This window comes from Neopelma chrysocephalum, unplaced genomic scaffold (genome assembly GCF_003984885.1).
Source record: "Neopelma chrysocephalum unplaced genomic scaffold, ASM398488v2 Primary Assembly neopelma1_42, whole genome shotgun sequence".
Classification (NCBI taxonomy): Eukaryota; Metazoa; Chordata; class Aves; order Passeriformes; family Pipridae; genus Neopelma; species Neopelma chrysocephalum.
This window is the reverse complement of record NW_020897700.1, coordinates 14007022-14029212: the sequence shown is the minus strand read 5'-3', so window position 1 is coordinate 14029212 and position 22191 is coordinate 14007022. Positions and strand designations below refer to the sequence as shown.

The window sequence follows — 22191 nt, the reverse complement described above, 5'->3', positions numbered from 1 at the left end:
TTGAATTTCCTATTTGCTAGCACATCAGGACACCAGGAGGATTTTATGTCTGGCCTCTCAAGCTGGATCTGCCTTTTAATTTAGTCACACATCCAAGCCATCTCTGCACTTTGCAGCTTCTTGAGCAGCATATCTAAGATCAATTCTTTGCTTACTTCCCAGATTACTGCAGGTTTCAGGCAAATCCACAGGAGAGGGGCTGCCACAGGCAGACAAGGTATTTCAGTGGATGAGCTTGGCCCCTCCACGGAGTCAGGCTGGGTTTGGGCAGCCAGGACCCATGGAATGACAAAGTGTGGGGAGAGCCCACAGTCCCAAATCTGCTCTCAGGGTGCCAACACTGTCTTTGCAGACAAACTTTTCCCATTTTACGCTGTTTGATGGTGCTAACGTGCAGAGCCTCTTGTGCAGTGCTGTTTAACAGGAAGTTTTCACATCTCAACTCAATTTCTTAATCACGTGTAGAAATTTTGAAAGCTCTGATGTTGCTATCAGTAAGGCAATTTTTATCTGGGGCTCAGTTTAGAAAATCATTTTATGCAACAATTAATGGATGTGTCTGTTTAGTTAAAATAATATATTTTTATAGAGGAAAAGTGTAAACATCATTTAAGATTGATTTTAGTTCTCACATTAATGCTATTTTCATTGTCAAATACTTTCGTCATATTGTCATTCAGCCAAACCTGAATTAGAAAAACATAATCAAAATATTATTAAGCAAGATTTATACTGGTGATGTGTTGAATAATATACCTCTTAATTTTCAGAGATCTAAATGTTAATTTAGTTAAATGTAAACAAAATGCCATTCCATTTGCAGCACATTAGGTGGTTTTGCTATCAGCTAATTTAATTTAGAGAGAGTTTGTTTTCCCCCCTGATTGTGATGAAGCATCTACAATTAAATTAATATTTTGAACAATGCAAATTGAACAATGGCAGTGAAATCCTATATGCACGTGCTGTTTCCCTGAACCTCTTAACGCACAGTTTCTGGTCTCCTGGGAGAGAGAATTCGCTGTGATTAAATGTTCCTGGAGGAAGCCATTCAGAGACAAAAGGAAGAGTGGGCAACAGGTTCAGATACAAAGAAATGATGTGGCAAATGAAAGTTTTGGCTTTGCCTTTCTGTTTCATCCATCCAAGACCAAGAAACCTCTCTCATTCATAGCTGGGTTTAAGCCATCTGATGCAAGTGACACCATTTACCTTTGGGGAAGAGAGGATACAGAGCAGTGAAAGGGCTTGGTGCAGTAAGCACATCCTCTGATGTCCCAGTAATGGGCAGTTGTGGAAGAGGCTGCAGCAGTGCTGTAGAGCTGTCTGACATGGGCAGTTTCCCACAGGTTGGGTCTCCAGACTTATTTCTGAGTTGTCATTTAGCTGCCCCTTGTCTTGTACCTACACTTTGGTTCCACGGGATTTTCACACTTTTGGCAGACAAAAAACACGTAGAAATTCTGGGCGAATAGCTACTGTGCATGAGCCAAACAATTCTGCTGTACAAGGGACATAAATCTCAACCCATGCTACGCACATCATGTGCACGTGTTGTTCCACACATCGAGACTCACACAACACTTCTGCTTTGTGAATTTTACAGGTGCATCAAGGGGGAACAGTTTTTCCATAGGTTTATGGAATTATTAATGGTAGCAACTTCAACATAATTCTATTTATTATGCATAAAACACATTTACAAATTCTAGGTTCACACAGGTCAATGATCTGAAGGAAAATATCCCCCTTTACTTTCAAACAAGTGCCCTTCAGCACAGCTGTGATTAATGAATAATTGAGGAAAAAAAGATTTTTATGTGGAATTCACTAGAAGAGAGAACGTATGTGTGTATTCAAACAGACAGTTTTTATGTTGAACTGTGAGCATGTAGAGAATTATTTCATCTAACTGAATGTCAGTCCTTGAGCATCAGTGGTGGTGTCTAAGAATTTGTAGAGTTATTGTTGAAAACAGTTGGTTTAGTTTTGGGGCACTGTCCCCTAAATTATGAATGCAAGTTCCATTTTAAGCTTCATCCTTTAAAAATTGTTTCTGTATGGAACCTTGTATTTTAAAATCTTGTAACCTACAGATCCACAGTACTTTCAGTCCTGCTGTTGCAATCTGGATTTTGGTCCACTGGGGCAAATATGTAAAAGAACTCCATTGAGTTGTACTGGTGCATGTCCTAATCCATCTTGTTTTCTTTATTATTCAATAACAGTTCTGAACAGCCCACTCTAGGCTGTGTGTTACACAGGAACAGAACAATTGCAGCGTTCGAACTGTAATAATTCTGAATGAAAAATGCAAAGAAGGATACGTTTTCATTCTTCTAACATTGCTCCCAGGAATGCAATGCTGTACCTCACTTTTCTCATAGTGATTATGGAAGCTATTGTGTAACCCTGCAAAGCTCAGATGTTACCATGGGAGAAGAATAAGGGTCTTGCTGACTCGTTTTTGTGAATGAGTATCCCAGAAATACATTAACAAATCTGACTACAGCTAGAAGATTCCCTATAGCTGAACAGAATTTGGAGAATACCTTCAAAATTATATTTTCTTTTTATTTTCAACTTATATTAAATCAGATCTGGATTGATATAACAAGTGAATATACTGTGAAATGTTCTGGAAAAAATTAACATGCAGGTATTTCTGTTCCTTGATTTACATGGAACTTTGAACTTTCTCTGCATTTGGTTAATAATGAACTTAAAATATTTTCTTGCAGTTTCACCCAAGCATTAACAGAGGTAAAATACCATTGGCCTGTCCCAGGATTTTGGGTCATGTTTATTGTATGCTGGAATTTCTATGCCCCCTACTCAGTTACTTACGCTCTCTGTTTAGAAACACATCTGACCGATTAACCAAGAGCTGTTCTATTAGCACATCTACATGCCTTTGCAAACAAGAGATTTTCTAACACAGGTACAGAGTAATTATTCACAGACTGAGGTAAAAGCCAGCAATCAGAAAACCTTTTACAAACTAGAGAATGAGCTGCAAAGCCCATGCAAACTGCAAGGGACCTCAGGCCATACAGTTTTATTTGTAATCATAACCTAATTTTGCTGGATCAGTTTCTTTTTTTTTTAACATCCTTATATCTGTCAAAAGTTTTATCTGTCAAAACTTTAGTAAAATTAAATACCAAATCTCAAATCCTCAAAACCAGATGCCATACAGTAGGACAAGAAGGAAAGTGACACACAAAACAATTTCAATGTAAGATGTTGGAGGAATGTATCAGTTGAGATTAAGTAACAGTGGCTAAGACCACCTCAAGTGCAACTTCCTAAGTAACTGATTTCTCTGTTTCCCAACCCAAATGGAATATAAAAGTCAGAACAAAAATTTATTCAAATCTAACAAAACCATAGATTTGACAGGAAATAGAACAATTTGGTTTTGAGTATTTTAAATTTTTCTGAATTGTAATATATTTAGTAATGAAATGCCTTGTCAAAATAAATTAGGCAAATTGTTTTTCACTTCCATTTTTTGTCTTTTTTTTAGCTGAAGATATCTAAGGAAACATCTACAGTATTGTGCTTGCTTATAAAGTGTTCTGATGAAATCCAAATGTTAATAAATATTTTCTGGAGATGATTTTAATTGCTGCAAGAGCTCTAGTTAGCTTTTTCACAAAGATTCTTTTATAAGGTCAGCCAGTCTCTTGAAGGCCTGCAATGACAAAAATGTGTTTCATATTTACATTTAGCATTACATAAACAGACAACACATCAAACCTGTAAAGCTACTAAAACTGCCCTAACAATACACAAACAATAAAAAGGCAATAGAAATGCTTATCTTTACAAAACTTCACAACTGAATGAAATTATAACTACAAATATTGAACTGTTTCAAGCATCTGAATTAAATGAGTATTAAATCTGCACCAATAGATGTCTCCTATCTTTCTTCCCACTGATTTTACAGATAGAGCCAATAACATAAAAAATGCTCCTAAAACACATACAAAAGTAATTAATGAGAAATAAAATAAAACATATATGTAAACTGTATGAAAGAAAAACAATATTCTTTCTTACAAAAGATTGACAACACCCACATAAAAGAAAACAGGTAATTCAGTCTCAGAATCTTGGGAATGGACAGTCTGGAAAATAAAAGATACGTGATGCCTGCTAATGCTTAAGGAAACAGCAGTACTTACTACTTACTCTGACTTCAGTAAAGCATTTATAAATAATGTCTGGGACATTTAAGTGTGAGACTCTGCATGTATAAGACACACAGAGAAATTTTAAGTGGTCCTAAAAATTTGGTACCTTTAATGTCATCTGGATGAGTATCTTGCTTAAGAAACAGCTAATACTGCTTCAGAAGCACTGCTTAATCACCTAAGGACTAAAAACCTACAGTAACATTCAAGAAAACATATAAGAAGTATGTAAAAATAAGGGAGCATTATTGTGTGAGAAACTGTCTTGCTAAGAATGTAAAAAAAAAAAAATATAAATCTCACTTACCAGATCCATCTGAGTAGGAGAAGACAGAGAGAAGGAGGCTCTGACATAAGAACTCGGCTCTGAACTATTGATATTAAATGCTCCTCCAGGAACCAGTAATACCTAAGAAAAATTGATTAGCCACACAGTTATTACCACTTCTGCATTTTTAAAACACTACATTAAATTAAATTTGAGAAGGCCCAGTGCTTGAACATTCATATCAGATCATGGCATAATATATTTCTTCTCTTCAAAATGAGGAGACAAAAATATGCAACCTGTGATCAGACTTTTCACAACAAAATCAAAGGGTCTTGGGTTTTGGTTACCAAGGCTGGTGGGTTACTGGGTCAGACATATCATCACAATTGTTTAGAAGCACCAGTGAGGTAGGGTGTAGTTTACTCAGTACACAGTGGTTATAAATTGTAGAAATAAAACCATAATTAATTTCTCTTATTAAAATGATTTAGTAAACAGCCATCATACATGTAGCTACATATATATGGGCAACAAAGATGGTGAAGGGCCTTGAGGGGAAGCCGTATGAGGAGTGGCTGAGGTCACTTGGTCTGTTCAGCCTGGAGAAGAGGAGAATGAGGGGAGACCTCACTCCAGTTACAACTTCTTGTGAGGGGAAGAGGAGGGGCAGGCACTGATCTCTTCTCTGTCGTGACCAGTGACAGGACCCAAGGGAATGGCCTGAAGTGGTGTCAGGGGAGGTTTAAGTTGGATATTAGAAAAAGGGTCTTCACCCAGAAGGTGGTTGGGTGCTGGAACAGGCTCCCCAGGGAAGTGGTCGCAGCACCAAGCCTGACAGAGATTAAGAAGCATTTGGACAATACTCTCAGGGACATGATGTGACTCCTGGGGATGGTCCTGTGCAGGGCCAAAAGTTGGACTCAATGATCCTTGTGGGTCTCTTTCAACTTAGAATATTCTATGATTCTGTCACTAATATTATATATACATATATATATATCTGTTGTATACAGGACTTATTGTACTAAATGTTATAACAGTTTAAATTTAAGTAAATGGATTCAATATCAACATCTGAAAACAGACATGAATGTATTTTGTTAATAAGTAACTATGCCACAATGCCTGACTTGCAAACTCAATAGTGATGCATTACAAGTTCCCCTGCTTTTTTATGTGTGCATGTATGTGTGGATAGACATAGATATTTTATCTTTCCCACTTTTCATTTTAAGATCATAAGCCATTAAATCTTAGGTCATACTTCTTTCTGCAAAGCTTTTTCCATTATCAGCTGCTGTGTATCAGAAATACCCTTAATTTTGATCCATAAGAACATGCCAGCAGAAGGAGGGTACCATTCAGCCAAGCCTGGAGAGAGAAAGAGAGAGAGAGAGAGAGAATGGAATCAAGGAAGAAACTTATGCCCCAACTTTAACAGATACATAGTTTCAGTGATATTGGGGATTTTTTGTTCCAATGAACTCAAAGGGAATGCAGGCCACCGAGCCAGGCTGCCACTTGCCAAATTTAAAGTACTCCTACCCGTAAGGGCCTACTGCACTTGTTCTGGTAACCTCAATACATTTTGTGAAAGTGATTCCTCTGAATTATAGATATCCCAAACATTAGCAAACTATATTTGTTGATTACTTTCAGATCAAGTGAACAATCTAAAATAATTTTTCTGTTGCAGTTTCTCTTAATATGGCACAAAAGTGTTTTAAGTTACAATTAATATTGATTTTGTCCCAAAGAAAAGGAGAGCCTAGGAGTTATGAGGAGATGGGAGGCCTAGAGAGGATTTATCTGCAGACTTACTGTATACCTTTTGTTTACTTAGAATGCTTTATGTGGTTTTGGACATATTTTTTAAAGAACTATTTATTTGACTTAACATCTTCTTCTCCAGTTCTTCCTCAATGTATTTTACCATTACATATCTACAAAATAAAGGTCTGTCTTCCATAATATTACAGCTTCTATTATTAGAAAACATGAAGACCCTGCAGTCTTTTACAAGAGTGTATTCTCACAATATACTTTACAGTATCCTGTGCTGTTAGCCAAGTTTTGGAACTTGGGGAATTGAGACAAAGGGAGCCTATGTAGGCCAACAACCCATGGTTGTTCAGAGCAATGTAGAAAAATATATAAATCACCCAGAATTAGCAGGAGTAAATACATTAATGACTGTGTGGTGCCCAAGTACCCATGTCCCATGGAAGTACCACCTAGGGTAGGTGGGCAGTTCTTAAGCAGTTATCACTGATTCCACTTAGACTGACTAAAGGCAGTGAGCGACTAACCGGGACTGTATTGTTGTTGATCAAATTCTTTCTGTGCTCTATGGTTAACCACAAAAGGGGACACCTGAAATTGACTGATGTTAAAAAAAATATCATCACTGCTGCCATAGCAATTGTTTGTATCTTCTTTTAAATTAAGGTCTTTATTTCAGCGATTTTTTAAAGACAGAGATTTTAAATAGAAAAAGTATAAGAACATAATGAAGTGAAATACATGCTCTTTTAAAAACTGCTTTACACCGTAATGTGGTGAGCTTTTTTCCCATCTCCTTGTCACACTAGAAAAGCATAAAAACAACAGCAATAAATAATTTGTCCTAAGCTTAATATTTAATGTCATTGATTTCCTTATAGTGCTTATCTGTCACTTCAGTCAAGAGATGAACTTAAGTGATTTTTCTTGAGCACAAAGATGATAAATAGTTGAAAAAAAATTTAAGTAATTATCTCTGTTGCACTCTGACCTTTTAACCACTTGTCAGCAGCAACGAGCATTGCATCCCGCTGGGTCCTGTAGAAATCCACCACTCTGAAAGCAAATTATCAATTGAAAGTCAGAACACACAGTGTTTCAGAGTCCATTTGTTTCCAAAGGCAAAACCAAAACTTTTCTACTTGAACAACCTAAGTGCACATTTAATAGAAATATAAGCATATCCTAGATGGGCACAACACAGTATACTGTGTGTATAAAACTTTGTATATGTATGAGAGAAGCCTTCAATGCTACAGCACACCTCCAACAAAGAACTGATCAACCAGACAGAAGCAGCCCTGTGTGGCTGCTTCTTAAGCTTTACATATATATCATGGAAAGGTGTTATATATTATACTATTCTATCTATTATAACAGTAGATACGAGTCCTGCTAGCAATATTTACTGCACAAAACACAGATACTGAAGAAAATTAAGGACTTAAACATATGCATAAGCACAGTCTCAATGTTTGTGCATTTGTGTTGAATTTGTGTAACAGCTACATGTGGAAATGGCATTTGACAAGGTAAAAAGCAAATCATATGATAAACCTGCCATAATTATTTGACAACTTTCCCATTTCTAAACTTTTGAACCTATTTGACAGCTTCCCCTATTCTAGACTTTTGAACCTATGTCCTTTACACTTCAAATACAACTTTCAAGTAATTCAATCATTTACTGGAGAAAATGACCTTAACCCAAATTTCAACATGGATAAGTCATGTGCAGTGGCTTTTGTTGATATAAAATAATGCAGCTGTGCAACGGAAGACACAAGAGAAATGCCTGATACAGAGTTCATAAATCAGATGCAAATGTGTTCCCATCTCTGAAAACATCCTTAGAAATTTGCATAATTTCACATTTGTATTTTTAAAATAAAATACAAATTTTATTTGCATAATTTTACATTTTGTTTTTAGATAAAATACAGATTTTTCTCTGAACCAATAGCTTTGATTTCTGGCTGTATTTTATTACACCTGAAAGACAAACTCCAGTATCAATAGCTTTGGAACTCAACTATACCTATTGCTACATTATGTATGAAATGGTAAATCTCCCTTGTGCAGTTTTTACCAAAATCGCAAATTCCATTGAAAGCTTTTTACCTTTGTGTTACTATTTTACTTCCATGTTGGAATGAAATGATAAGAATTAGTAAGACAATGCTGCCCCAAAAATGTAGCTGCTCCATACAACAGGCCAGCTCCTACTCAAAAGCATGATCTAACAACTCAGCTTTGTACTAATGAAATCACCTGGAGGAGACTCCAGTCAGCTGTCAGGCCTCATCAATATCACCTGACAACTGCCTTTAAAAGGTTTTAAAGCATTGAAGCTACCTTACTGCAATCCTATTTTCCTTAGTTCAAGAGGAAGAACAACCTTCTGGCCTGAGAAAGGCTGCTTTTTGGCCCACAAGAAGGTAAGTGCAGAGATGTATTTGGGATTTATTTTTTTTTGGAACTGCTGAAAGTTGAGCTAAAGTGTGATTTAAGTTTCACTGTGAAACTTACCTTTATGTTCCTAATTCTTAAAGCAAGGCAATGCTAGGGCTGGTGTGACAGTTTTTGTTTGTTTTTTTTTAAGTACTGGTGTTTACAGTATGAACATCAAGCAGGTGCTCAGAGGACAGAAGTGGCTGTTACAGTGATATATAAGAACTTTCTGCATGCTTTGCACACATTCCTGTTGCAGGCCTTTACAGAGTATAGCACACTCCCACTGAAGTAGGAAGGTTGTGGTTCTAATGATATCTAAGTATAGCACCTAAAATGAGGTACTGATATTCAAAAGAAACTATGCTCCTCCTGCATAATAAATGAAAAAAAAAGCTTATCAGTCAGTATTTAGGAAATGCCTTGCTGAGTTAAACTGTAGCCCAGTACTCTGTCTCCAAGAGTGGTGAAGAAGGCAATGTTTGGTGTGTGTAGATGAACTTCACTGCTCTCTGGAGGTTTTTCGAACAGTATCCACAATTGTGAGATCAAGGATGTTAGAAGGTGAATCCCTGCTGCCATAGTGAGGCAAGAGCTCCCTTTATAGAAGCTGATTCTTTCTCAATAAATTCTGTGCTCAGTGATCTTAGCATTTACTTTAGCAGGGATGAAAACTTTATTCACTGACTTGAAGCTTCCAGGATCCTTTCAAGTTCTCTTCAGATGGGAGCTGCATAATGCCTGTGCCAGTGGACTGGCAGATCATTTGCCTGTAGTGGGAGGAGACATGCCCTGACCTGCATGTCTGCAACTTCACACTGAGTTTCTTCAGGGCTCTAGTGTGAACTTGACAGTCTTGGTGATCTGCCTTATCTATTTGGCCTAATACTGATATACGTCCTTTGACTTGTTTACTGCAAAAAATGTTTGTTGTAGGTAACAAGTAGCAGAATAACAGATGATGGCATTCAGCATGACATGACCCTACCTGTCAATATGCTCCAAGAAACCCTTTTGTCCCCATTGCTGAAGCAGCTGTGATACCATAATCTAAAGAAATAAAACATATCATCAATACCATGTTTTAAACAGGACTCTTCCACAATCATCAAAAAATACATAGCCAGATGCACTATTCAAAATTCCTCAGGCATGACATTGCATGTGGTGTCTCTTAGAGCCCTTTATAGACAGAGGTGCCAACAGCAACAAGTCATTACAGTTCATGACTGGTGTCTCCAAGGATCACGGTTGCATTTGGAAGTTGGGGTGGGAGGAGGGAAAAATGGATGGAAAGCTAAATATGGTAATCAGGGAGAAAGAGGAGGGCAATGTATATTGCTTTACCTTCCTGTCCATATCAGCCTCTCCACTTAAATAGTGCCTCTGTGATGAAATAATGGAGCTGGAAGATGGAAGCCATATTTAGTTGTGTTCAATGTCTCCTTTCCTTATCACTAACCATAAGGGGCTGTAGTTGGCAGCCTGCTTTGTAATGTCTTTGTGGGCTGCCAGTATTGTTCTAATTGCAAAGCAGAATGAAAAAAAAATGAGTGCTTCTTCCAAGGTATGCTTTACACTGAGGTTTTCCAAATGAAGCTACTAGGAAGAGATATAAAGTATTTCAAATTTAGATTCTTGCAATCTGAGGGTTAAGGGATATTAGCTGTGCTATCCATGCACTGAGACAACCTTCTGCCTCTGGTTCTAAGTTCTATGGTGGTCTCTCTTCCTTTAGCAGAATTCACAATGAATGTGCATAAAGAAAACTGCAAAAGTGCAGAGCAACTGTGAAAGTGCAAAGGTATTCACTAATGGAATATATACTTGGAATGTATTGTCTTTTCTAAATATAATGCAGTTGGCAGTTTGGTACTTGCCTGTGTGAAAGTGCTGGTGTGCATTGTTGAAACCTGAATATGTAGAACAACTCTGTCGATAAGAGGCTTGGGACCTGTCAGAAAGCCTATTCTTAACCTAGAAAACAAAATAGAAAAAAGTTACTACAGAAACGCAATGTGCTAATACTTTGTGTGAGTCTGTCATGGTTTGAAAGCCTCCAAAAATCCGATTTCTAAGCTCCCCCACAATTTCCCTCAAAGTGAAAGAGAAGTTTTCAGACAGGCACAGCTCAGCATGGGGAATTATATCAAAATTTATTATTAACAGAATAAAAACTATAGAAACTAAAAAGCAAATAAATGCACCATATTAATACAATTCCTACCAGGCCTGAGGGCCCTCCCACATCAGTTCAGAAGAAAAACCTTCAGGGCGGTAGCTAAAGTCTCTGTCATTGGGGTATCGGGGAAGGGGTCTTTTGCACCCCCACCAGGTCCTTGGCCTCTGCTGAGGTCTCCTCCTGGACTGCAAGGGAACACTTGCTGCATCAGGTCTTCATCATGAGTTACAGGGAGTCAGCTTTTGAGTCCTTTCTCCCTGGTTCATGAAGGTTCCTCCCAGGAAGTAATATTCAGGGACTTCTCCACTTTGAGTCCACTCTTCCACCCCAGGTTGCAGAGTTTCTGGGTTTTTGCTCAGTCTTTTATACCCCAAATAGTTTCACCAAAGTCCTTACCCAGAAAAAGCCTGCTTGGTTTGGCTTCTCTCTGTTTCAGCTGCAGCATCAGCTCGACTTGCCACATAGCAAGGGGGGGCATCCCCCGCATTCCCCGTCCTTCGGTTTCAGCTGCCCTCGTCCAAACCTAATGTAGGGCACCTCCGAGCCCCTCAGCCCGTCTCTCTGTTTTTATTTCAGTCTCAGCTTAGGGTCACCTCCTCCCCTGCCATGGAGGGGGAAAGGTGGTAGCAAGACTGCTTCAGGCTCTCTCCTCTGCCTGGAATTCTTCCAGCTCTGCATGATTGCAGCTGCTTCTTCAGCTCCGGGCCACCCCTTGACCTGTCTCTGGCTTGGCTCCAATGCCATGCCTGCCTGCCAGGGGGGCTAGCTCCAACCCCCTGGCTGGCCTCTAAAGTCCACGCCACCGCCTCTCCTGGGTAGTGGGGGGAAAAAACCCCTAGCCTTTGGCCACAGGCACCCAGTCCAGTTATAATACTGTTCTGGGCTCCTCGCAGCCCAGCTGGGGGGGGAAGAGCGCCTGGCCCCCCACAAGGGGCCCGTAGGCCTCTCTCCTCTGCCTCACCTCATGGCTTCGATTCTCTCTCTCTACCAACAACTTCCTCCCAGCTGTTGTAATATGCTAATTTCACAGGGGCAAAAAACAGCTCCAATTGGCCCCTCATCAGAAACTCACCTGGGACCAACCACTTCCAGCCCCGCCCCCGGGGGAGGGGGAGCAGGTCAAACCATGACAGAGTTGTATGTAGGAAACCATGTAACCATTTCTTTGATACTGTAAGGATCTCTTACGCATTTAAGTTTCTCTGTATCTTAATACTGCCCTAAGCCCCAGGCTTATGCAATTTAGAAGCTGAGTATCAAAGTTATGGAATAAAAACAAATAAGGGGTTTTGATGCTTACAGTAGCTTCTTAAATATGAGACTTCTGGACATATTCTGTGTTTGTAAGCTTTCCTCTGCAACCATAAAGATTACATAAATCAAAGGGAAGGAAAGAGGTTCTCACACATTGAAAAATCATGAATGCTCAGGCTTTATGACAACAGATGAGAAGTGGCAAATGGCTTTACTCTTTCACTCCCTTTCAGTACTGCAGAAGAAATGAAATTTAGATTGATAAACTAGATTATTATTTACGCTTCAATTCTTACTACCCATCTTTACAGACTGGCTGAAGTTTTTCTTTGAAGAAAAATCGAACCAGTAAGTTCATATGTGTCTTTGGCAAAGATAAAATTGCATCATGCCATTTTATAGTGTCACTTCTGAAAGTGTAATCACACTTAGCATCATGTTGTCTCCTCACGTTCTCAAGGATGAGGTTAAGAAAGTTAAAAATCAAATATTTCAACTAGTGTGAAATGGAAAACAGCCAATTTAGTTTTTTCAGGCAGGTGGAAACAACCTGAAAGAACTGTAGGGCTAGATATAAGTATAACCCTATGAATAGCTTGTGAAGAATGATGCCATCGTTTCTTTTTCCTATTGCAAGTTCAGTGAGTCTAGAGGAATGGTAAGAGATAGAAAGAGAAATGGAAAAAGAAGAGAGAAAAGCTCCTAGGAGTTCCGGGAACATAGCTGGAATCCAGCATCTGTCTTTCTGCCTAGATGGTCTGCAAGAATGGGTTGCCTGGGGACCGGGGCTTAAGTATCAGTATCAGAAGAGAAACAGAACCTGGAGTTAAATGACTGCCAAGAGATTACATGAAAAGTGAGCAGACTGTGAAAAGCTGTGGATTTAGAAGTTAATTCCACAAGTGGATAGTTATTAGATGAAAAACCACTATGACATGTCTGATCATCTTGTATAAAGACTTGTGCCTTAACTGAATAGGCAATGCTATAAGCAGTCTGCAGTTGGCCTTACCCAGATGAGAGAATTTTAGAGAAAGAGTCGGTCCTGATAACTCGGCCATCCACATCCATTGAGAGAAAAGTTGGAGCCCATGGCTTGGAATAAAAATAAAAAATAAAATTCAAGGTGCTAGTAAGGACTAAGATGGAATTATTTTCCTTACCATGAAGACACAGTTCATTTCTAAAAGAAATATTTTGATAATAAATATTTTACAGATGTGTATTCCAAGGAAAATATTACAGTAACTTGCTGACAAGTGATTGTTTAGGCTAGCTGTCTGAGATGTGATTTCAATATTCTACGAAAGTCTTCAAGAAATCAGCCTTGTTATTTTTTGATGCTTACTTAGCCCACTGTTCAGCATACAAGTGCTCAGTTCAAGTTTTGGTATGATGCAATAAGGAGTGAGAAATAATGATTTTTCTGCCAAGATTTCTTTGTGGAGTAAACAGGTACTGTGACTTCTAAAATGGAGCCCTGTAGCTTTTTGCTTTGCTTTATTAAAAACTGAAATCAGAAGATATGACCAAATTGTGATGATCTGAGTTCAGCATACTTTTTACTTATCAAGAATTCTGCTTTTACACCTTCTCCCCTACACTTTCTAACAAAGCTACACAATAGTATTCAATGAATACTATTCAGTGAAACTGTTTTATTGCCTCATCCCATAAAAATGTATTTCAAAATAGAAAATACTGAACTTTAGCTTCTATCAATGTTTTACTGCTTTATAAGTTCACTTCAGAAGTTAGGTACTTTTGCAGACTGTGCAACTGCAGATTCACATGTGAAATCTGGGGAAAATTTACATGAAGAAGGGAAGCTACCTATCCAGTACCACTTTCTCTGGTACCTGGGAGAACTCTCTTGGGTTTTCCAAAAGGCAAAGGGGTAGAAATAGGGTACAGCAGATGGGAGTTGGAAGTCTTCTGCTGAATGAAAGAAGAGACTGGTCTGAAAGGACCACTAAGAGGCTGCAATTTTCAGTGCTGCTTCAGTGACACACTTGCTTTTTTTCTGACTTCTGAAGGAAATTCTATCCTGTATGAGGCTTGAGGAATTTGAACCGCTGATTAACAGGACATAAAATGTCACAAAGGGGACAATGACTGAAAGGGGAAATGACTGTGAGGCCTACAACTACCTTGGTAGGACATGAAGAAGGAGCGTCCATGGCTCAAACCTTAGTTCTCTCCTGGACCAGAAAATAAGGTGTTACTAAGGATTATGGAAGACAAATTACCTTCTCAAACTGAAGAAAGTAGTAAGGATCATCTTCTATTATGAGGAAATCATATTTTCTTGCAAGCTACAGAAACGAATAAAAAGTAAAGATCTGTTATAAGATAAAGACACTGTAAATTCATTCTGGTTTTGGTTTGGTTTTTGTTCCTTTTTTTTTTTTTTTTTTTACCAGGATCATATTATGCTCCTATTGATTGGTCATTCATTATATACAAGGCCCCATCATGAGAAGCTTTCAAGTGCCGACTTTAGACATGAAGCAATTATAAGAGTAAACACAGTATCTGTAGTACAAGGACCCATGTAAGTAACTGGAGCTCTGTTCCATGTAGCAAATTGTGCAGGCAGCTTGCAGGAAGTCCAGTTAGAAGCCCACATCAAAAGGGTAACAGCCATCAATGAGCTACTATTGAAAAACAATGTATCTAATGCATAGTCCACCTCTGGAGAGTTGTCATGAAAGAGCTTCTTCTAGAAACAAGTTCTAGGAGGAATGTCTACTGGACCAATAATGGGCCCAAATACCACATGAGTATCCTCAACTGAAATGAGACTGACATTTATCCATTTCTACCTACAAGGTTCACAAGGCCCCAGCTACATACCTGGTAAATCTCCTTCTTGCGCTCTGTGCTCAGAGAGTTGCCGGTTGGGTTGCACCCATTTGGAATAGTGTACAGGAATTTGGGAAGGTGATGGCTATGATTTTTTACATCTTCTGAGCTCCAAGTAGACAGAATTTCTTTTAAAGCTTTTGGAATAATGCCATGTTGGTCACTAGGAACGTTAATTATATTACAACCCAAGGGTCTCAGCTGTTGATAGAAGGAACAAAACTGTCACAATCATGTAATGCAAAGGTCTTCCTTTTGTCATTGGTGTTGTAAAATATCATCAATACAAAGACTGTCTTTCTGATTTTAGAGCTACCTCAAACTCCATTTGCTCATGAGTCAAAAGAAAGTTTGCCTGAATTTCCTGTAAAGCTTGTCAAACTTTCCACATTACTCTTTATTTGCCCTATTAAGCAAACTGAGAAGAAATGGGTAACTCTGATGTTCAATTGCAGCTTTTCTCTAGGAAATCACATGTGGTTTTTCAAGCAGAAAGGGATTTTGTGAATTTGAACTGTGTCCTCATGCTCTCACTGCAGACAGTTAAGTTCATAGTACCTTGCTTCCTACTGACAACTTATGCTCTACTTCAGTGGAAGTGCCAGAACTATAAGCTATCCTTCACTGACAAAGGGCAAACAATATGTTCTCAGTAGATATATTCAGCAATACAAAGGAGAAAGAAATGATGCTACTGCAATGACATATTGACAGCAGCATGAAAAAATATAGGTAAAATACCAATGAAAAAGCTTGCTGTCTATCCTCTGTGGAATTTCAATTTGTACCATGTAGTGCTCTGCATTTTTAAGTAAAAATGCAAGCTGCTGCATTGTCAAAATACATTTCTAACAAAGTACAGCTGATTAGACAACATATAGTTAAATTTAGCACAGCAAACAATAACAGAATTTCTTTTAATGCAAGGGGAGACTACACTGAAATTGTGGTGTATTATTTATTCTAAGCCTTCTTACAGCTTTTAAATGTTTTGAGCTGACATTTAATTTTATACTGATTAAGTTACTTGTCAGAAGGAAACTTAGTTACTTTTGTATAGTTCTGACTAATTCACTTCTTCATAGTCATATATGGATGTTTCAGGCCTATTCCAATCTTACACTAGTTATAGTTATGGTATAATCTGACAATGAAATACTTCTGGTGAACGTGCTAATATGTTAAAACACCCACTTGTTACAAATTTGCTTCAATTCAACTAGGTCCTGATGTCATTTCTTTCCAACCCAATCAAATGTGACCTTGAATGAACCTTGAATGAACTCAGATTTGGAAGAGGAATTTGGAATAGTTTTTATAGAACTTTCAGTAGAAAACCCTCTATGAATTAATATTTATAAATATTTAGAGTTGAACTCTAAAATCTTGATTCTTAGATACTTTTTCTATGGTAAATGTGAACAATCTGTATAAGACTGCAGATCAGGTACTAAATTGCAGTTTAGTTCAAATGTAACATTTACAGTGTTTTGTAGCTAATGAATACTTACAGCTGCTAGTGTCCCAGGGTATGTGGGTGCATCCAAAAGGATGTTGTCTCCAGGATTAATGAGCATTTCAAATACCTGCAAAAGAAAAGTCTATTTTAGAAATATTGCTACATTCTTGTACACGTGCTTATACTTCTGACTACTTAGTGGGACTAAAAATCTTGATTAGATATTAGTAATTCTCTAACCATTTAATTATCCTGTCTGTGAGAAAAGCAATGAACAGATGAAAAATCTGCTTTACAGCCAAATTAAGCTAGGTAATCAGCTAGAGAATACCAATTTGACATGGAAAGACAGTGCTCTGAAGCACTGTTTCTATTGTATAAGTTACAGAAAGGATCAAATAAACAGTGAGAGTGGACTATAAAGGGTAATTATTTCAGGAAGTTAAAAAAAACCAGGAAGTAAAAAGAAAACATATTTAGAACAGAATATAGTAAAGCAAATAACGCATCTATGTATTTATTACTGCACCACTTGAATAACATGGAATGTTACATATTTTCTGACAGGCTCTTTGGTTACTGGAACATTTATGCAGTCCCAACAGACTTGAATGCCACACCAATTTCATTTCAGTTACGTTATCTTGTATTGATAATACTGTCAGACATTCATTTAACAAAGTACCCTGCATATAGTTACAGAGTGGCACTTAATGCTGAATACAAATGAACTGATGCGGGAATAAACATCTCTCTGAATGAAATGCTTTTAATATATGAAGCTTTTGGTCATACTTTACACAAGCCTTCCTGGCTGCCAGTTGTGACACACACTTCCATTTGTCCTTGCTCAGGACTGTAATCGGCTGTGGGGGGATTATGTAGGCTCCGCTGGAAATCTTTTAGCCAAGACAACAGCTCTGGAATCCTGAAACATGAATAAGAAGGTGCATCTAACATCTTATACAGGCCAAAGCTAGGCTACTCCTCTAAATCACTGCCAAATCTAGCACACAGTCCCGAATCTGACCTCAACTGTCACACAGATACACTTAGATGTGATTTTTATAACTGCTTTATCAAATTATGCAAATGAGATGGGCATCTGTGGTCCATACACCAAATTATCATACTGAAGTCTTGGCAGAAATTATTTGCCAAGGATGAAACAAGGTGGAGGTTGAACAGTATCCACTCCTAGAAGTGATCATTCTGTACTCAAATTTGGCAATTTCACAAAGCTCTCAATGCTGCAGATTAAAAGAATTTCTGAAACAGATTTTTTTTAAAAGTCTTTAAAACCCGTAGGATCTTCACAAATGGTTGGGTTCATTTAAATATTAAGAAAAGTCTTAACTGATTAATGCCCTGTGTGACTCTGTAGGTACTCAAGTATTTTTTCAAACCTGTCCCAAGCCTGACTTAGTGCTGTCTGCTGGGGAGTTCATGTGAGCACTAAGTAATGTAGCAGTATGCAATTTTTTTACCAAAGTTTTGTACCAAAAATGACACAACTACAAATACCTCCACTACCAGAAGTTGTACATACTGACTTTAATATATGGTGCCAAATGAAAAGAACATAAATACTCCAGAATATGGAAACTACATATTGTAATGCAGTATCTTTTAATTAATATCTGATTTGGGAGTCTAGATTCTCAAATAATAACAGCCAGGAAATGCTCTGTCTTGAGAATTACTAGGATTCGAGTTTTAGAGTGAGGCAAATTGAAAGATGCCTGTTTTTTGAAAGAATCTGTTTTTGGAAAAAAGGGGTTTATGAACAGGTTTTAAAAACACGGGTGAATTAATGCAATAACAAACGATATTATGATCCTTTGATTCTGGCATCTTGAAGTGCAACTAGCTGTGACAGATACCCTGCTGAGGCTGAGTACTGAAGAGCTCTCTTCATCAGATCTTCCCCAATCTCAATAGGAGTTCCATGTCCAATGTCAACAGTTGCCCTCTTAAATGGAAAAAGGTTAGGATTTGGTGCCCCTCCAGCCAGAGAGATGAGAGATGGAGGAGATTTCTGCATCAATTCAGCTAGATTAAAAGGAAAACACCGTGGTTACAATTTGATTATTGCAACGCTGATCCTATCCTTTAGTCAATATATAATAATGGTCCAGAGGAATTTGTTCCATATTTCACTTTTTAAACTATCTTGAATTAAAAAGGATAATTCTTCTTAAACTCTTCTTTCTGTTTGGATTAAAAAGGTGTTTGGGGAGGCAGAGAGGGAGATACTGGCAGGACAGAATAAGAGAAAAAATCATCTGAAGTTAAAAAACTATAATTTCTTTTAAAACAATCTGGACTATTCTATCATTAAAACTTCTGTGCCTGTGATCTTTTGAGCTTCAAGAATTTAAAATCTTAATGATCTTCTGTTTAGACTGATTTGAAATGACTGACTTTGTTTTTTGTTCAGTCTCACTTCAGCTGATGTGGCAGTAGCGCAGGTATGCTGACAGATGATGATAGCTTTTCTATAAGGGAGTGGAAACATTTCTGTCAGCCTTGTTTTAGTCGCAGAGGCCACTAAATAATGCCACTGTATAAGTAATTCACCATGAAGAAAATCTTAACTCTTGCTTTAAAAGTCAGAGTTTCACAATCACTCAGATCCAATCTATGCAGTGCAGACTGGACTTTAATCCAGCAAGGGCATTTGACTACATTAAATCTAAGAGCTCAGAAGATGGCATTCATACTGGCTTGACAGTTTTACATCAGATATGAGAGGAGAGATGACACCAGATCTGGCTTAAAGCCTCCTGTTCTCAAATTTATTCTCCACTACTTATTAGCAAACTAGAACACGGGGAATTAATTCTTATCAGTTAGTACAACAATATGGGCTATGCCTGTAACATTTGGCCTGGTAAAGAGAGATTTACTTTGTCATCAAAACTGCAGTGTGAATGTGCCTTTCTGCAGGAACTGTGCTACTTAATATTTGCGCTATGACGTGTATCAATGTATCACTTGAAAAATAGACTACCTAGAGTGAATTACTTGACTTAGTTGTACCTGTATGAAGCATTTTAAGCAGCACAGCAAATGCCAGCCCCTTACCAAGAGAGGAAATTGACCCCTGAAGGCTTAACTGCTGATATATGTCTCAAGCTCCCGTTCTGGCAGGTCTCCATAGGTTTCAACTGAGTAAACAAGTAGGCAGTTAACCTTTTCTATCTGTCACACAGAAGACTGTAATGTGGTAGCCTCAAGACAGTGTAATATGGAAAAGGAAATTGTAGTAATACAGAGGGGGTGATGGTGGTGAGGAATTTATGGACATAAACAGGATACAGGAAAGCTAGGTGGAAAGAAATATTATGCTGGGACTGAATTTCAAATCATTAGGAGTTGCTTGTTTCTGGACAACCACTGTAAACTCAGTAGCAAATTGTGCTCAAAGCCCTGGTTCAGAGACAGTAGCAGAGATTTTTCAGACACTTGTTGAAATGATAATACCAATTCTTATCTCTGGATGGGTTTCCGAAATGGTTCAAGGCTATTCACTTTGTTTTTCTTTATACTTGTTTGTTGTCTCAACTTGGCAAAGTCAAAGCAGTTATCTGGCCTTGCTTGTCTGCTTACAGCATGGTTTTCTTTCAAACCTTTTGAAGTCTTTAAGCCATGATACCTTAGCAAAGACCAGAACATAGAATGATACTCTTTCTGAGAAACTGGGAAGAATGGACATATACTCACTCAGGAGTCTTATCGGAGATGCTTTTCTTGCTGCACTCACAGCAGTGATGAACCGAGAATAATTCATAGCTATATGGAAAGAGTAATTAGTTGGACATGAAGCTAGAAAAGTGAATAGGAACTGCAGTGTGCTTTTGGTACGTGCGTTTCCCACAAGTAATGCTTCTAATTCCTCATCTTCATAGATGTGCTCCATCATAAACTAAATGTGGACGTAATGAGGTTAAAATTAGCGCTGGAATAAATTGAAGGAAAAGGTTTCAACTTCATACTCAGTTTCTGTCACTGCCTTCCAATGACAACTGCACAGAGAGATTGGGTCAGAGATATGCTCCTGTTCTGATAAACACAAACAGCAGTACAGCTTTGACCCAAGGAATTTGTTGGTATGCCAGTGAAGAGCATAAAAACACTCTCCCCCTTCCTTTACTGCCAGCTGTGGAGTTTTAAAGGCAGATGACAAATTTGAAGATTTGACGGATCTTAAACAACCATCAGCTCTTTTTTATTTAATAAGGATTCAGCTTTATTTAGTTGTATTAAGCATTGCATTTGAAATGCTTTTACAATTGCAAGCCATCATTATAAGTCACAACACTTGTCAAGTTAGAGGTGGATTTTTTTTTTTTTTAGAAAAGTTCATTCAGAATATCTTTCAAATGTATCTGATGAGTGTTTCCCCCCCTTTACGCTGGTGCCCACAGAGATTCAGTGGATAGTGAACTACAGTCCAGCGGGAACTCTAAAGGCCTGGAAAGGCCACGGGAATCTCCGAAGGGAACGGAAGCACAGGAATGAAATGGACAGGCAAACAGCAACCACAGCAACACGCATGTGCTGGCACTTACTAGAAGTGATCTACCGAGCAAGGCCCCTTTCAAAAAAAACACCTCATGCTTTCTAAAAATATCTCAACTTCGCTCACCCCCTAGCCCGTTCCCCCCGCAGAGGCGCGGTGTTGATGGTACACACGGGCTGGCTCCGGCTGTGATTTAAGGGATAACTGAGGAGGTGCCTCGCCGCCCTCCCCGAGGTGGTCGCCGAGACACCCCGGATACCCAAGTGCTGCCCAGCCCCTCCCCGGAGCGAGGACGGAGCCCCCAGGGCCACCCCGAGCTCAGACCCGCCGCCCCCGCTGTCCCGAGGGGACGGTGGCGGCCGCAGGCACCTACCGGCGGGAGGGCGCGGAGCTGCCAGGCCGTGAGCAGCGGCGGCCCCGCGGTAGGAATGGGCGGGCCCGCCCGGGCGGTCGCTGGGCCGGCCCCGGGGCGGGGAGCGGGACGGGGCCCCGTCCGGCGCAGCCGCCCGAGCGCCGCAGGCGGAGCGGGGCCCGCGGGCGGAGCGGCCGCAGCAGCGGCTTGGGCGGCGAGTGGCGGAGCGGGTCCGAACGCCGATGCCCTGTGGATCCCTGCGAAAGCCGTAAAACACGCGGCTCCCCCGCCGGTTCCTTCTGTGTAGTGCCCCTGAAGGAGGGCTGTAGCCGGGTGGTGCAGGGAGAGGCGGGTGCCGAGCTTTGGCACCGCCACGGGGTGCGGCCAGGGCCAGGCACCAGCGCCGGGGCGAAGCAGGGGCTGGCCATGAGGGAAAACGGAGGAGAATCACGGAATGGTTTGAGTTGGAAGGGACCTTAAAGATCTGTTTCCAACCCTCCTGCCGTGGGCAGGGACACCTCCCACTAGAGCAGGTTGCTTAGAGTCCCATCCAGCCTTGTCTTGAACACTAACAGGGATGGGGCATCCACAGTTTCTCTGGGAAACCTGTGGCAGTGTATCATCGCCCTCGCAGTAAAGAATTTCTTCCTAATATCCAGTCTAAACCTACCCTCTCTAAGTTTGAAGCCATTCCCCCTTGTTCTATCACTATATGCACTTGTAAAAAGTCCGTGTCAAACTCTCTTGTAGGGTCCCTTTAGCTGCTGGAAAGCTGCTCTAAGGTCTCCCCAGAGCCTTCTTTCTCCCAGGCTGAACAACCCTGAGTCTCAGCCTGTCTCCACAGGAGA

At 39.5% G+C, this 22191-nt stretch overlaps 1 protein-coding gene across 3 annotated transcripts; it reads right to left on the bottom strand.

Annotated features, from left to right (window-relative positions):
* Positions 1-1663: 1663 nt before the first annotated feature.
* AADAT (aminoadipate aminotransferase) lies at positions 1664-21414 on the bottom strand. 3 transcript variants are annotated; one of them, XM_027676726.1, is made up of 15 exons: positions 21365-21395; positions 20193-20261; positions 19554-19636; positions 18350-18518; positions 17262-17394; positions 16519-16593; positions 14999-15208; positions 14392-14457; positions 13155-13237; positions 10587-10683; positions 9695-9756; positions 7247-7311; positions 5738-5844; positions 4510-4611; positions 1664-3697 (listed from the first exon to the last, which is right to left on the bottom strand). In XM_027676726.1, exons 4-15 carry the CDS (start codon positions 18508-18510, stop codon positions 3656-3658), a joined length of 1203 nt encoding a protein of 400 aa, XP_027532527.1. In that variant the 5' UTR covers positions 18511-18518; positions 19554-19636; positions 20193-20261; positions 21365-21395; the 3' UTR covers positions 1664-3655. The 3 variants fall into 3 exon arrangements, with proteins under 3 accessions (XP_027532527.1, XP_027532526.1, XP_027532528.1); XM_027676725.1 differs by lacking the exon at positions 19554-19636 and having other exon boundaries at positions 21365-21414; XM_027676727.1 differs by lacking the exons at positions 9695-9756; positions 10587-10683; positions 19554-19636 and having other exon boundaries at positions 21365-21414.
* Positions 21415-22191: the final 777 nt, after the last annotated feature.